The following is a 17,057-nucleotide window of genomic DNA, read 5'->3' as shown; positions in this document are numbered from 1 at the left end:
TACAAGACACATGGCAGAGTATGTTGATCTCTTCACTTGCCTGGATGACAACAGTTCTAATGACACTCACACTTAACACCATCCATCCATTGACCCAGAGTCTGACGAAAGGTCCCGACCCAAAATGTCACCAAACCAGTTGCTCCACAGATGCTGAGTTCCTCCAGCACTTTGTGTTTTCAACAATGTTCCAGCATCTGCAGTTCGTTGTTTATCCACCTACAAACCAGATAGTTTTTTACAACATGGTCATATTTAACAATATTAACTTTTTAGTTTTACAATATTCAATTATGTGAATTTAAATTACTTTGTTGGCGAGATTTGATTGACTTTTCCCAAGGACATTAGTCCAGTCTTCTGGTTACCTGATCACTCGGGTAGCAGCCACTCACCTAACATGTGCTACTGACGCATGTGCACATCGCAGAGGATCTTACCTGGTCTACCAACACCATCACCACAGTAAAGAAGGCACAGCAGAGACTCCACTTCCTGAGGATCCTCAGGAAAACCAACCTGCAGGAGAAGCTCATGTTGTCCTTCTATCGCTGCTCCATCGAGAGTGTGCTGGCATACTGTATAACCACATGGTATGCCAGCTGCTCAGAAAAGGACAGGAAGGCCCTTCAGAGGGTCATCACGACGGCCCAGAAGATCATCGGCTGCTCACTGCCCTCCCTGGAGCACTTGTTCAGCCTACGCTGCCTCAGTAGAGCAGGCAAAATAATAAAAGATCCATCCCACCCCGGCCACCGTCTGTTTGTTCATCTGCCCTCTGGTCGACGTTTCAGGTCGATCAAATCCCGAACAAACAGCCTTAAGAACAGTTTTTACCCCAGGGCCATACGAGAACTGAACACTACCTTTGCACTAGGCAACACCGTTAAAAAATCTTGTACTTAATATAATTGTATTTATGTATTTATTTGTTTTTGCATTTATTGCATATATGTTTGTACGCACCGTCAGGATTGGCTATTTTTTAATTTCGTTGTACTCGTTGCAATGACAATAAATGAATATTATTATTATTATTATTATTAACACTATTATGTTTTGCATCTTTTTGAGGCTGTTACTTTTGACTTCCACCAGTGATGTTCTGTGATAAATCTTTGGGAATATTATTGCTGTTGCCTTTATAAAAATAATAAATCTAACGTTTTTTTCAAAGGTTTAAAAACAAAGCACGATGACATTCGTGGGTGACGCGTTATATAGCTACATAAGGGTGGAAATGCAAAGTTTTCTCCGGATAAATGTAACAGAATTGTTACCACATCTGTCCTGCCTCACTCAGATGGACCAGGTCAGTGTACTTCTATCATTACAGAAATTTATAACATGAATAATATTTCCCAGTTCTTTAGGAATTGCATGAAGTATGTGGCTTAACTTTGCACTAAACGTTATTCCCTTATCATATATCTATACACCGTAATGAATCGATTGTAATCATGTATTGTCTTTCTGCTGACTGGTTAGCACGGAACAAAAGTTGTTTTCTGTACCTTGGTACACGTGACAATACACTAAACTGCCCTGAACTTTGCATATTTGCTAGTTACGGTGAAAGTTTTCAATGAGAGACTTGAGTTTATAGCAGCCATTTATTTGTATATGAAATGAGGAGATGTGGATTTGACATTTGTTGCCCATGCCTAACAAACTCTGGCAGACTCGACTCCAATTCTAGAAGTCTTGAGTCTCAACCACTGTTATCGGTCTGGACTCATTTATCGACCAGCAGATTAGAAACAATAGACATCAATGAATCAGATGGCAATTACAAAAAACTTGTAGTTTGATAGGCATTGTTTGTAAAGCAGGTCATAGAGATATACAGCACGGAAACAGGTCTTTCGGCTCAACTTGTTCAGACTGACCAAGGTGCCCCATCAATGCTCATCCCATTTGGCCCACATCCCTCCAAACATTTCTTAACCATGTACCTGTCCAAATGCATTTTAAATGTTGTTATCATACCTGCCCCAAATAATTACTTCAACAGTCTTTGCAGGTGAGGCAGAGGTTCATTTGTACCTCCTACAACCTCATCTACTGTATCCATTGTCCCAGGTGTGGACTTTATATCGGCGAGACCAGTTTAGTTTAGAGATGCAGCGTGGAAACAGGCCCTTCGATCCATCGAGTCCACGCCGCCTAGTGATCCCCACACACCAAGTGCAGGCTCGACGATCGTTTCGCTGAACACGTCCGCACAGTCCTCCTAGGTCTACACGATCTCTGGTCGTTAAACATATTTACTCCCCCCTCCCTTTCCCATACTGACCTTTCTGTCCTGGACCTCCTCCATTGACAGAATGAGGCCCAACGCAAATTGAAGGAGCAGCACCTCATATTTTGCTTGCCAGCTTACAACCCAGCAGTATTAACTTTGATTTCTCTAACTTCAAGTAACCCTTGCTTTCCCTCTCTGTCCCTCTCCCACCCTAGTTCTCTGACTCGTTTCACTGTTCTTCTGATTAATTTTACTGATTGTATGCCTCCTTGTCACCTTCCCCTCAACTAACAATGAACCATAGATAGACACAAAAAGCTGGAGTAACTTACCCTTCCAAATCTCTAGACCCTCTCTCCTGACTGTCAGTCTGAAGAAGGGTCTCGACCCGAAACGTCACCCATTCTTTCTCTCCAGAGATGCTGCCTGACCCGCAGAGTCACTGCAGCATTTTGTATCAATCTTCATGGGAAATAAACAATTCTGTTCCTTTCCCTGAGAAAGGTATTTACACAAAACTGCTCTACTTCATAAGTTCTAGGAGCAACATTAGGCCATTTGGCCCATCAAGTCTACTCCACCATTCAATCATTGCTGATCTATCTATCTTTTCCTCTCAACCCCATTCTCCTGCCTTCTCCTCATAACCTCTGACACCCGTACTAATCACAAATCCATCAAACTCTGCCCTATAAATCCCAAAGATGGCCTCCACAGCCTACTGTGGCAATGAATTCCACAGATTCACCACCCTCTGACTAAAGAAATTCCTCTTCATCTCCTTCCTAAAGGTACGTCCTATTATTCTGAGCCTATGACCTCTGGCCCCAGACTTTGCCACTAGTGGAAACATCTTCTCTATTCAGGCCTTTCACTATTCTTTTATCAATGCAGGAACGAGTTAGAGCTCTAGTCAAAACGGAAGGCAATGAGGCTGCCGTCCCCATATTGCTGGATTCTGTGAGACGGAGGCGGAATTGGGAAAGGCAGCTGATAGACGCCCTGTGCATAAATGGGAACGAGGACCTTGCAGTTGGTTTAGAAAATAAACTTGAATCTCTCGCTCCACGGAGTAAGTATTGCGATTTTTTGTTACATCAAAATTTCCATTTCAATCGCAGCCATCTATCTCCTTTTCCAAAGGTTTTTAAGAAAGGATACCCGCCAAGTAAGAAGCACTGCTTTCATTCACTTGAGGAGAACTCACAGAGTTACACAATCCATTTAATAGCCCACGGGGAGGGCAGAGCAAGGGCAGAATTTAAAGTAAGCAGTAGGCATCAAGTTTCAGCTCCCACTGTTCCCCAGTCATGGGTGTAATGCATGTTGCTGGAGCAGAGCTCCACAAAGTGCAAGTCCTGACGTGGTTCACACACGTGGCCCGTCGTCTGGGTTTTGATTCATAGGTTGGATTAGAGTGAACCTGCCTGATTTACAAAGTACTTAAAGAAATACCAGACTCTCTTGGATTCCTAGTTACCACCCTATATATAAAAAGAGCAAAGGAGAAACGATTGCACTGCAACATTACTCTTTGGGGTAGGATTGAGGGGGGAGCGACATCTGTCAAGGGGAAAGGTATTATGTCCCAACCACACAGAAAGCCATTGATTCGGCCATTCACGGTTAAGTTTGGCTTTAAATGACTCGTTTTGACTTTCTATTGATCATGTCTGGTTGTTCAGCAAACAATAAACTGCTGGGGGAATAAACTGTTGGCCAGGGAGCATCCATGGAGCGAAATGGAAAGATGATGTTTTGGGTTGAGACCGTTCTTCAGAGTCTGAAGAAGTCCCAACCCGAAACTTTTGTCTGTCCATTACCCTCCACGGATACTTGGTTGTTACAATTCAAAGTGTTAGTGTAGGTAACACCACAATGAGCTCTGATTACAACCTGGAGTATTGATGCATTGTCCATGATTTTAAATCTCCATTTCAGAACTTCCAAATGACTAGATACATATTGTTTTGTTTACTTGTGTACTGTGATCTCTCGCTGCCATGAACTCACTGTATCTTGTTCTCTCTTGCTCAGTCTTCATTTCTACGTGATAGAATCCTATCTCATAGAGTCATAGAGTGATGCGATGTGGAAACAGGCCTTTCGACCCAACTTGCCCACACCAGCCAACATGTCCCAGTTACATTCGTCCCACCTGCCTGCATTTGGTCCATATCCCTCCAAACCTGTCCTATCCATGTATCTGTCTAACTGTTTCTCAAATGTTGGGACAGTCCCAGCCTCAACTACCTCCTCTGGCAGCTTTTTTCCATACACCCACCACCCTTTGTCTGAGTTTCCCCTCAGATTCCTATTAAATCTTTTCCCTTCACCATAAATCTATGTCCTCTGGTCCTCGATTCACCTACTCTGGACAATAGAGTCTGTGCATCTACCCGATCTATTCCATCTCTTGCTGATATTGTTGCTGATAAACTGTCTGCCTACTTAGAAACATAGAAACACAGAAAAATAGGTGCAGGAGTAGGTCATTCGGTCCTTTCAGCAAGCACCGGTATTCAATATGATCATAGCTGATCATCTAAAATCAGTACCCCTTTCCTGCTTTTTTCCCATATCCCTTGATTCCTTTAGCCCTAACAGCTAAATCTAACTCTCTCTTGAAAACTTGTTTACTTGTTCACTCTCTCATCCCCCTTTCTCGCTCTCTTTTCTCTCTCTTGTTCTTTCTCGCTTTCTCTTTTTCTCTCTCCTTTTCTTTCTCTCTCTCTTTTTCTTTCTCTCTTTTTATTTTTCTCTCTCTTTTTCTCTCTCCTTTTCTTTCTTTTTCTCTCTTTTTCTTTCTCTCTTTTTCTTTCTCTCTTTTTCTTTCTCTTTTTCTCTTTCTCTCTTTTTATTTTTCTCTCTCTTTTTCTCTCCTTTTCTATCTTTTTCTTTCTCTTTTTCTTTCTCGCTTTTTCTTTCTCTCTTTCTCTCTTTTCTTTCTCTTTTTCTCCTCTTTCTCTCTTTCTTTCTCTTTCTCTCTTTTTCTTTCTCACTTTTACTCTTTTTCTCTCCCTTTCTCTTTTTCTTTCTCTCTCTCTATCTCTATCTCTATTTCTCTCTATCTCTATTTCTCTATCTCTCCTGTGTATGCATCCTCTTAAACGTTCTTTTTTTCCCTGTCCTTGAAACTAAAATGAAAAGATTTTTCTTCTTCAGACTGGGTTGAAGAGAAATGTGTTCTCCTGGAGATTGGGGAACTTACCATCCAAAGCATGGAAATCAAATCATTGAAATATATTCAGGAAGGATTTAGATTTGTTGTGACTAGAGAAATATGGGGAGGAAGATGAAGCAGATACGAAATTTGGATGATCAGATTGAATGGCAGAATAGGTGTGAAAGGTCAAATGACCAACTCCTGCTCCTGTTTTCTATGTTTCCTCACCTTTGTCCTCTAACTGCGTGGTGTTTGCCAACCACATCTTCCCTGTTTTGCATCCTCTACCTTGAGCTTCCCTTTCTCCTTCGCCGAAAAGTCAGTGAGCCAAATACCAAGAGTTGTTGTGCAATTGTTTTACTCTAATCATGTCATGTCATGTGCAGTGAAGTAACTTGGAAAATTCAGAAGTCAGTGAATGTTGAAATGTCAGCACTGAGGTACTTTTACTTCACATAGTTTTTTATGACATTGGCCATTGATGGTGATGTTTCACTTGGGATGGGCTGGGAGAAGAGAGCTGAGCTTCCACCTATCTCATTCGTCTCATGGTGTTAGGGACAATGTGATTAGGATGAGGTGGGACTCATTGAAACTTACCAAATATTGAAAGGCCTGGATAAAATGGATGTGGAGAGGATGTTTCCACTAGTGGGAGAGTCCAGGACCAGAGGGCAGAGTCTCAGAATAGTAGGATGTACCTTTAGAAAGATGTGGAGGAATTTCTTTAGCCAGTGGGCGGTGAATCTGTGGAATTCATTGCCATGGAATGCTGTGGAGGCCAAGTCATTGGGTATTTTTAAAGCGGAGATTGACAGGTTCTTGATTAGTAAGGGTGTCAAAGATTACGGGGAGAAGGCAGGCGAATGGGGTTGAGAGGGAAAGATAGATCAGCCATAATTGAATGGTGGAGTAGATGGATCGAATAGCCTAACTCTGCTCCTATGACCTATGAACAAAACGTACATTAGACAAGGGGCAAAGGTCACCACCACTTCAAAGCCAGTTAGACTGACCTTTCACCTGACCTGTCCAGTATCGGTTTCCTCTCAGCTTGTGGGTGGACTTGTTTTGCAAAGCATTAATCCCTTACAGACGCTTCTCTCCCTGAAGAACAAACAGATAATTTGCCCCCAAGAAAAACGGTGATCAAGTTATTGCATTGCTGCTGAACTTTGAGGCCAGATTCAGTCGCGGTCTTGAGAGAGGGCCCAGGTTACAGGTTTTTAGATTAATTGGTTTCGGTAAAAAATTGTGAGGTTGTGCCTCGTGTGTGGGATGATCGCTGGTCGGCACGGACTTGGTGGGCTGAAGGGCCTGTTTCCGCGCTGTATCTCTAAAGTCTAAATGGACCAACAACTAGAGAGCAGTCCTGAACTGCTATCTACCTCATTGGAGACCTTCGGACTATCTTTGATTGGACTTTACTGGACTTTATCTTGCACTAAACGTTATTCACGTTATTCCTTCGATCATGTATCTGTACACGCAACATAATGTTTTCCACTGTACCTGGGTACATCTGACAATAAACTAAACTCAGACTAAGGTTCAAGACCTAACACCTGCCCACGACTTGTTCGGTATGCACAGGCCCATGCACAGGCTTTCCAAACTGCTGTTGCGTGTTAAGTTGCTGCATCTGAAGGGATTCATCCGTGGGGTAAGATCAGTGACAGACTACCCCCAACATGGTGTCCCTAATTCACCATCAAGCGTGAGCAACATGGCTGCCACAATGTCTACACTAAATACGGGTTAATGCAACACCGGACAAAACCTTTTGGGCGGCATAGTGATGCAGTGCCAGAGACCCCATTGTTCGATCCTGACCACGGCTGCTGTCTGTATGGAGTTTGTATGTTCTCCCCGTGACCACGGTGGTTTTCTCCAGGTGCTCCGGTTTCCCCCCCAATTCCAAAGACGTGCAGGTTTGTAGGGTTTCTGTAAATTGGAAATTGTCCCTGGCGTGTCGGAGAGTGCTAATATATGGGATGATCGTTGGTCGACACGGAGCCGGTGGGGTGAAAGGCCTATTTCCATGCTGTGCCTTTAAAGTTTAAAGTCTAAAGGGACCAGAAGTCTCTGACGTTGGACCCAACTTCATTGGCTGAATGACTGCAGCACTAAAGGTCACACCCAAACCTGGTCAAATCCAGCACCTAACGCCATACAGTCTCTGAAACGCCATACAGTCTCTCAAAATATCAAACTGAAATTATTAATGTTGTTCCCATTGTACTTCAGTGGTATTTTAAGAGGTGGTACAAGTTTAATATGTCGAGCAAAATGCTGCAATTATATAAAACCCAAGATGACGTGTGATCAAAGTAGACTATAATAAAAACTGTATTAATCATCTTTCTTGTGGTTTTGCAGGGCAGTCAGCACCTGGAGGCACGTCCGCACGATTTCCTACCCAGGCCACCGTTGATAACTCTTCAGTGACGCATGTTTCTCCTCCTCCAAGATCTCAGTCCGTTGCCCCAGGTGGCCCCTCGCCCACACTGATTGTCGCTGGCGATCGGCTGGCATTTCCTGACATTATTCCACCAGCAGCCTACCTTCAGCCCGATATCACTGGACTGCAGCCCACTGTGCAGGCTCAGCACTCTGCATCCAGCACACCTGCACCAAGCCCAGCTGCGCCGCAGCTAGCGTCCGACACACCCATGCTCAATACATCAGTGCAATCCACTCCTGCACCACAGCCTGCGCCCGACACACCCATGCATAATACGCCAGTGCAGTCCACAGCTGTGTTAGAGACTGTGTCTGGCACACCCATGCTTAACGTACCAGTGCAGTCTACCACTGTTCCACTGTCTGTGCCTGACACACCCTTGCCTAATACACCAGGGCAGTCCACCGCTGTAGTTGGCACACAGGTGCCTAACACACCAGCACAGTCGACACCCTTCCCACAAACCGTGCCAGGCACATCCAGTCCACGTTCACCTGAGACACAGTCCACACCCAGCACCCCAGTATCGGGCACCCTCGTGCCACCTCGCTCCGGTTTGCCAGCTGCCGTTTCAAATGCACGCGGTGAATCATCCCCTGTGCCCTCCCTCCTTCCTCAATCCATAGAGTGTAGAGTGCCAGTTCAAGAAATGGGAAGCCTGCTGGGCAGAGAAGAAAGCCAAGACTGGAAACAGCCTGTACAGGTAGTGTACCAGTTTGTCGTTCTGGTGCTTAATAATGTTGATGTGTAATATGTTGATAGCTTATTATCCAGCATTAAGGCAATATAGCAAAGTAATTCATCAAGGCGTCTTTAGCAGCAGTCGATCATGGCCCAGCCTCTCCCGCCTGGGCAGCACTGGCAAGATGGCCTCCAAGTTCGCTTCACAATGAACACACAGTTTAGTTTGATTCATAAGTGACGGGCCATTCAGCCCATCAAGTCCACTCCCCCATTCAATCGTGACTGATCTATCTCTCCCCCTCAACCCCATTCTCCTGCCTTCTCCCCATAACCCCTGACACCCGCACTAATCAAGAATCTATCTATCTCTGCCTTAAAAATAACCATTGTCTTGGCCTCCACAGCCTTCTGTGGCAATGAATTCCACAGATTCACCACCCTCTATTAAATAAATTCTTCCTCATCTCCTTCCTAAAGGAACATCCTTTTATTCTCTGATCTCTGGTATCTGATCCCTTGACCTCTGGTCCGAGACTCTCTCACTAGTGGAAACATCCACCCCATCCAGGCCTTTCACTATTTGTCAAGTTTCAACGAGGTTCCCCCTCCTCCTTCTAAACTCCACGAGTACAGGCCCAGTGCCGTCAATCGTTCATCATATGTTAACCCACTCATTCCTGGGATCATTCTCATAAACTTCCTCTGTTTAGTTTAGTTTAGAGTTTCAGCAGGGAAACAGGCCCTTCGGCCCACTGAGTCCGCGCCGACCATCGATCCCCGCACATTAGCACTATCCTACACACACTAGGGACAATTTACAATTATAACAAGCCAATTAACCTACAAACCTGTAAGTCTTTGGAGTGGGAGGTAAACCAGAGATTCCGGAGAAAACCCACACATGTCACGGGGAGAATGGGCAAACATTATACAGACAGCTTTTACCCAGCATGGGGAAATCAAGAACCAGAGGACAAAGGATTAAGGTGAGAGGGGCAAGATTTAATTGGAACCTGAGGGGTAACTTTTTCACTCAGAGCTTGGTGGTTGTATGATCTACCAGAGGAGGATTTGAGGCAGGTACTAGAACAGCATGTATAAAGCACTTGGACAGATACATGGATAGAAAAGGTTTAGAGGGATTTGGGCTAAATGCGGGTAAAAGAGACTAGCGTAAATGGGGCAGACGAGATATGAGCACTTTGGAGAAGATCCAGCAACATCTCAGAAATTGCTGGAAATCAGGAGATGGGAGATGAGGAGGAAACCAGGAACATTACATTCACAGGGAAGTGGTTTGAGGCAGTAGTTGTTCAGGACTGCCAGGTCTACTTGTCCTGAAGAACAATCCCAGGATCTTAAAAGAGGAGATGAACTATATAGTTGATCTAGGTTTAGCCGGATATGGGCCAAACGTGGGCAAATGGGACTAGCTTAGATGAGGCATGGGCAAGTTTGGCCAAAGGGGCTGTTTCCATACTGAATGACTCCATGACTCTATGTAATCCTGCAGCATTCTGACTATGCCACAGATTCTTCCTTGTGGCTGGGACAAGGGGGGCATTGAAGGGAATTCCTTCTATCACAGACTGCAGCAGTTCACGAGGCTGGCGTCTGTTTAGATGAGTTTAGTTCAGAGATACAGCGCAGAAACAGGCGCTTCGGCCCACCGAGTGCACTAACCAGCGATCCCCGCACACTAACACTATCCCACACACATTTGGGGACAATTTACAATTTTACCGAAGCCAACTAACGTACAAACCTGTACGTCTTTGGAGTGTGGGAGGAAACCGGAGCTGCCGGAGAAAACCGGCGCAGGTCACGGGGAGAACGTACAAACTCCGTACAGACAGTACCCGTAGTCAGGATTGAACCCGGGTCTCTGGCGCTGTAAGGCAGCAACTCTACCGCTGCGCCACTGTGCCGCCTCACTTCTTGAAGAGCACTTGGGGAGAGGTGAGATTGTGGATCCAATTAGACAGCTGGAATCCAGCACAACCGCAACTTACAGAATGTCTCTTTGCAGAAACTGTGCTGGAAGATGAAGCAGGGAGCTATTGGAATTTGATTGATCACCACATAACTAAATGTTTCTTCCAAAAGATGATTCATTGTTCAAATTTTCTGGGTTGAAAATGTTACAATTTTTCTTGCGATGACTTTTCTCTCCTGTGACTGTGGTGTGTCCCCATTGTTATAGGAATGAGGATCATTGAGGTCCATTCTGTGAGGTCCCAAAATGGTATCTGCAGTACCAGCCCATTCAGTGACCCATCCTATGCTGCCCATTGCCCCAGTCCCAGCATTTGATCCACAGCCTTCTATGATTTACCAATTCATGTGCCAGTGGCGCAGCAGTCGAGCTGCTACCTCACAGCGCAAGAGACTCGAATTCAATCCTGACCTCAGGTGCCGTCTGTGTGGAGTTTGCACGTTTTCTTTGTGAGCACGTGGGTTTTCTCTGGGTGCACCGGTTTCTTCTGACATCCCAAAGACATTCAGGGTTGTAGTTTAATTGGCCTCTGTAAATTGCCCCGAGTGTGTAGGATACGGAAGTGAGATAACATAGAACTAGTGTACAGGTGATCGATGGTCAGCGTGGACCCGGTGGGCTGAAGGGCCTGTTTCCATGCCCGATCTCTAATCTAAACTAAAAGTGCTCATCAAAATACTTCTTAAATGTTGTGTAGAGTCTCTGTCTCATCACCACTCAGATACCGTGTTCCAGATTCCACACATGGCTTTTGTGAAAACAATTCTTCCTCAAATCTCTTAAAATCTCCTAGCGTAGGAAAATAACTGCAGATGCTGGAGTAACTCAGCAGGTCAGGCAGCATCTAGGAGAGAGGGAATGGGTGACGTTTCGGGTCGAGACCCTTCTTCAGACTGATGTCAGGGGGGCGGGACAAAGAAAGGATATAGGTGGAGATAGGAAGACAGTGGGAGAACTGGGAAGGGGGAGGGGAAAGAGAGGGATAGAGGAGCTATCTAAAGTTGGAGAAGTCAATGTTCATACCGCTGGGCTGCAAGCTGCCCAAGCGAAATATGAGGTGCTGTTCCTCCAATTTCCAGAGGGCCTCACTATGGCACTGGAGGAGGCCCATGACAGAAAGGTCAGACTGGGAGTGGGAGTTAAAAACTCCTATTTCGTATCTTAAACCCGTGTCTCTAGTCTGAGACTAAGGAGAAAGATATATCAGCACGTTCCCTATGCCTGGCCCTTGAAACCATACATAAGGCATTCAGGCCCTCCCTCTGCCTACTTTGTTCCGAAAGACAAAACTCTTTCCACCATTGGAAAGGCAAGGAGCTGGAAAGCCGGAATGGGAGAAGGAGTAACAGGGTGGGGCAACGTGAGACTCCCTTTATAAACAATTCATCTGAGTGAGGTTCTCCACCCAATCTCGATTGACCAGTAGCCCAACGCTATCGTGTTGTCTTTGTCCATCAGAGATTCTGTTTGAATGCAAAGCAAATGCGGAAACCACCCCAAAAAAAACATTCCAGTGTAGAGTTACGAACAAAATGATACCAAATTGCATACGTCAACTAATCCCTTGTGTCGTCTTTGCAAATCCAGCTGGATGTCTGTAAACACTACCAGATCGTCCTATATTGTGCCAAGAAATATTAGAACAGTTCATGTAAAGTAAGATAAAAACGTCTGTCAATTTTCAAGTAAATAGAATGAGGTCCAGGGTTACAATTATGTTGTAGAATTTATCGCTGCATGTGTTTTGAGATAAGGTTCTTTGTAATTTTATGCATAGGCCATAAAATATCCTAAACATATCATAAATTTTGTTTTATATATTTATTTTTACAACCTGGCATCACCGGCGTACCTTATCTCTAATTTCCCTGGAGAGGAGGTGGTGTGCCATTGCATTCTTTAACCCTGTGGGACATTTGCAAAAGTACTCACGCAATGCTGGTCCACCCCCGAAGCGGATGAAGGGCCAGGGATTTTCTTCCAGGTGACGATACTTTATTGTCACTGGTACTGAGGTGCAGTGAAATTCTTTGTTTTTGCACACAAAGTACACATAAGTGTTGCCACTAAAGTGCCGACGAAGTTACAAAAACTACTCATCCCTCCTTCATTCTACCCACCCCCTGCCCCCCCCCCCCCCCCACGATGGAGCCTCCTTTGTTCTCTGCACCTCCCCACTGCCAACTCATGCTGGGTCCCCATTCGTTGTCGGTAGCTCCCTCCCCCCCCCCTCCCACGCCAGGCCTCCAAGAAGGTGGATGGTAGGCCAGGACCGCTCCCTAGTTGGTTGATGACAGTTGATTTTTCAGTTGCCTGATAACAGCTGAGAAAAAAACTCTCCCTGAATCTGGACATGTGCTATTTCACACCTCTGTAGCTCTTGCCCGATGGGAGAGGGGAGAAGAGGGAGTGAGACTCTTCCTTGGTCATGTTGGTGGCCTTGCCAAGGCAGTGTGGAGTGTAGATGGAGTCATTGGAAGGGAGGTTGGTTTGTGTGATGGTTTGGAGTCATTGGAAGGGAAGTTGGTTTGTGTGATGGTCCACAATTCCTTTCAATTTCTTGCGGTCTTGGATGTAGCTGTTCCCAAACCATGCTGTGATACATGCCGATAAAATGCTTTCTACGGTACATCTGTAGAAGTTGGTGAACATTGTTGGGGACATGCCGAACCTAGTAGAGAAGCAGAGGCATTGCTCTGTTTTCTTGGCCATTGCTTGGATATGACCTATTATAATGTAAATATTCTGACATTTATTGCTCTCTAAGAATGGAATGTATGATTAGCCTGGTAGATTTTCTGTACTTTGCTTTTAAAGGAGAAGACGGTTCATTCTGCACGATCAAATCCAAGTGATATTTCCAATCTGCAACTGGATCAGACCAAGCCTTTAAATCAAGGTATTGCCGGTGATAAATGCAAAGTACCCAGTACCGACCGAGCTAAAGGAAAAACAATAACCGATCAAGCTGTTGCTATGGTCCCTTCACCAAGCACACAATTGCACCTGCCCAGACCAGCACCAGAGGCAAACGCTGATGTCCTGCGAACCATGGACAGACCTGGGGCATTGAGGAGCGATGTTGAGAATGTTCCCGAAGGTTGCTGTTCAATAACATCAAGTGCTTTGCAGATCAGTGGAAGCACAATGAGCACGGCAGGAAACCATGGAATGGGCGGCACTGCACCAGTCAACCGTTACCCAGCACCCACCTCCACACTTACTCGGATTTCGGAAGACCCGCACGATGAAAACTCCATCAAGGAACAAAAGATTCGGGCGCTGCGAGGTTACCAGAACGATGAACTGCGAGAAGAATTTTACGATGTTAACTTTCCCTTGAATATACAGCGGAATTTTGATGCTCAGAAGAAAGCAGCTGCCTTGAATGAAGCTGCAGGCCTCGCTCAAGAAGACAATTTGAATCAAAACAACAACGGTGAGTTTCATCATAAGAATAAGCCTAATCCGATAAGTAGCAGCGAAGTCACACAGTGTCCTGCATTTACAAGCTCACACCCTGGAGATAATGGGGTTGCCTCTGAACCTGTGTTTCTGGAGGATGTGCAGCCCAGTGACAGTAACGCTATAATTTCCAGCAGCGAGCTTATGTTCAGTTCAGGATCCAGTGGTAATAGCTCTTTTCAAAACAGTTCTGCTGACTCCGACATTGAGGCGAGTGTCGGTGCCAATCAAGACTCCGTGAACGCAGGCCCGCAGAAGAATCTTCCAGAGTTCCTGTACTCTGATGTGCAAGTCCCAGCGTGGACAGAAGGAGCAAATGGACTGAGGCAGAATCCAACTCTTGAGCATGATTATAAACCGGAATACACTGGGGACGTTGCTCGTCATCTAACACATCCAGACGGATTTACAGAGGCGGGTTCAGGTGAAGAGTCGAGCCCAGAAGTTGACGTTTCAGCAGGAGAAAATCCATTCCATGCAAACTATGAAGAGAGCCACGGTGAACATTACTTTAACGCTGAAGACAACCACACCAGTGCGTGCAGTCAAGATGTTAAGGAGTACACTGGGCACATCCATCAGGAACCATACTATGAAAACGAAGCAGGCAATGTTCGTGAATTTGAAGCAGGGAACTCAAGAGATTATAACAGGCATTATGCGGAGGAAGTCTCGACTGATGTTTTATCCAACAAACATGTTCCTTTAGCCTCCCAGCAAAGGTCACAAACCAACCTTCCAGAAAAACCGACTGGGGATTTATGGCAGCCAGATTATGTACTTGTTTCCACAATAGTTTTGGTATTCACTATTGTTGCTGGGTTTGTATGGAAACACTATCATAAGTAATGCTTGAGAGGTTAGTAAAAGAAAAAATCATGCCAAGTTTAAAACAAGATTTCAACTGAAAGTCGTGAAAATAAATAGCTTTCTCTCTGCTGAAATGTGTTTGGGCGTATTTTGTAGCTCAGTGCATTTTCACTGAAAAATCACAGTTGGATCACTTTCAAGATATCTGAGTATGATTTACATCAAAATAGTTTTGTTTATTTTATTGTCACTTGCACAGTGAAAACCTATTTTGCGTGCTAAAATAGTGAAGCACGTGCCTGTGCTGTGTCTCTTAGTCAGCTCTCCAATAGACAATAGACAATAGGTGCAGGCGTAGGCCATTCGGCCCTTCAAGCCAGCACCACCATTCAACGTGATCATGGCTGATCACATGGCTCCACTGAAGTAAAGGGCGCTCAATTCACAACAACAGTAAAAAAAAATCTTACTCTAAAGAAAATACTGATGCAATTGTATCATTACACAGTTATATCTTTATGCAAGCCAGCTGTTTTGAGGGATGTTATTCATTTTTGGCAATTTAGGTATTAAAATTTAAAGTGGTATAGCTCCTTTCTCCAAATCTCATTTAAGTTGCTTGAATCCATGAAGTTTTGGTGAAGGGGTTTATTTTGGTGCTTGGAGTACTTTTCACGGTGACTTGGATACTGAACGTTACCCTGTGCTAATTCCTCCCTTTGAATCCAACTTGTTCTTCTGCCAGCACAGTCTCACCTCAAGGCTTGAGTCTGACTCCTGTCTTTACTTTTACTTTAGACTGTAGACGTTAGAGGTACAGCGTGGAAGCAGGCCCTTCGGCCCACCGAGTCTGCACCAACCAGTGATCAGATAACCCCGTACACTAACAATACAATACCATACAATACAATATATCTTTATTGTCATTGTACAGGGGTACAACGAGATTGGGATATGCGCCTCCCATACGATGCAATAATTTAATTAGCTAGAACACTATCCTACACGCTAGGGACAATTTACAGAAGCCAATTAACCTACAAACTTGCATGTCTTTGGAGTGTGGGCAGAAATCAGAGGGAAAACCCACGGGGAGAACGTACAAAATCCAAAGAGAATACCCGCAGTCAGGATCAAACCCGGGTCTCTGGCGCTGTAAGGCAGCAACTCTACCGCTGTGCCTCCGTGCAGCACCAATTACCTGACGTGAACAGCTAATCAGACTGAGTGCAGTAGTAGAGATTGGTAGAGATGCAGTCTGAAGAAGCATCCTGACCCAAAACATTGCCTCTCCATGTCTGCCAAAGATGCTGTCTGACCTGCCGATTTACTCCAGCACCTTGTGTCTATTTTGAATGATAACCCTTTTCCCTTCAGTTGGCCCATTTTTTCCCTTCTTACATTGCTGCAAATTCTGTGTAGTCTGCTTAACGTGTTATCCCCTGGATGAACTATTCTGTTGTGTCTTCGGGTTTGATGTCCTGATAATAACGACACAATTCAGGTTGTTTCAGTTGCCTTAATTTACTCCTTTATTCAGCTCCTTGCCTGTGTGGCGTAGTGATACTGAAAAGTGCTTACATACCTAATCACAGTGTGTGTGTGTGTGTGGTGAGTGTGCCTGATACAAAGTAGTGCAGGAGGTTGGGACTGCTACAATGAATATGTAGCATATGTAACATCCCCCCTTCTCAAAAGAAAAGAATAAAAGTTAGTGACACTAGAGGATTTCCAGAGCGAGGGTGGCAATCCTGTAGCAGATACCGTGGGATTATTCTGCCCACATTCATGGCATTCTGCTTTCTACTATACTACACAACAAAATATATAATGGCAGCTTGTTTTCTTTCAGGTAGTGCGTAGCCAGTCAAGAGTCATGTCTTGGCGTGACTTGTGACTTGTCCCTTCCAGTGCTAGCGATAACGCGCTGGGGGTAAGATGTTGCTCCTGGATCTAGTAGATCTGGTTGTTGCCTGCAGTGTTGCACTCGATGTATTGGTGACTTGTTGAGTCGTTTCCTGGCCATTGGTTGGTGCTGGTTGACTATATAACTCACTGGTAGCAGTTTGTGAGAATGTGTTGTCATCAATGGCAGGTGTTGCTGTTGCTGTGGGTGGTGTCCTAGGAGTTGCTGGTGTTGTCTTTGAAGTTGCAGGTGTTGACATTTCAGGTGTCGGGCGGATGTGAATTCTGTTTCGTCTCAACTGCCTGCCCGGTTCTGTCTCTA

General features: G+C 44.9%; 1 protein-coding gene across 6 annotated transcripts in view; it reads left to right on the top strand.

Moving 5' to 3' along the window:
- The window catches only part of mavs (mitochondrial antiviral signaling protein), a 74,113-nt gene extending 59,182 nt beyond the window's left edge, over positions 1 to 14,931 (top strand). For all 6 annotated transcript variants that reach the window (XM_078409316.1, XM_078409048.1, XM_078409487.1 and 3 more), the window contains exons 2-5: positions 1,178 to 1,312; positions 3,140 to 3,317; positions 7,791 to 8,578; positions 13,373 to 14,931. In XM_078409316.1, coding sequence (XP_078265442.1) covers positions 1,196 to 1,312; positions 3,140 to 3,317; positions 7,791 to 8,578; positions 13,373 to 14,869 — 2,580 coding nt within the window. In that variant the 5' untranslated portion in view covers positions 1,178 to 1,195 and the 3' untranslated portion in view covers positions 14,870 to 14,931. The remainder of the gene's footprint in view (positions 1 to 1,177; positions 1,313 to 3,139; positions 3,318 to 7,790; positions 8,579 to 13,372) is intronic.
- The last annotated feature ends 2,126 nt before the right edge of the window (positions 14,932 to 17,057 follow it).

Source organism: Rhinoraja longicauda, chromosome 1 (genome assembly GCF_053455715.1).
Source record: "Rhinoraja longicauda isolate Sanriku21f chromosome 1, sRhiLon1.1, whole genome shotgun sequence".
Taxonomy (NCBI): Eukaryota; Metazoa; Chordata; class Chondrichthyes; order Rajiformes; family Arhynchobatidae; genus Rhinoraja; species Rhinoraja longicauda.
The sequence above is the reverse complement of the archived record's forward strand: the minus strand, read 5'-3'. Positions and strand labels throughout refer to the sequence as shown.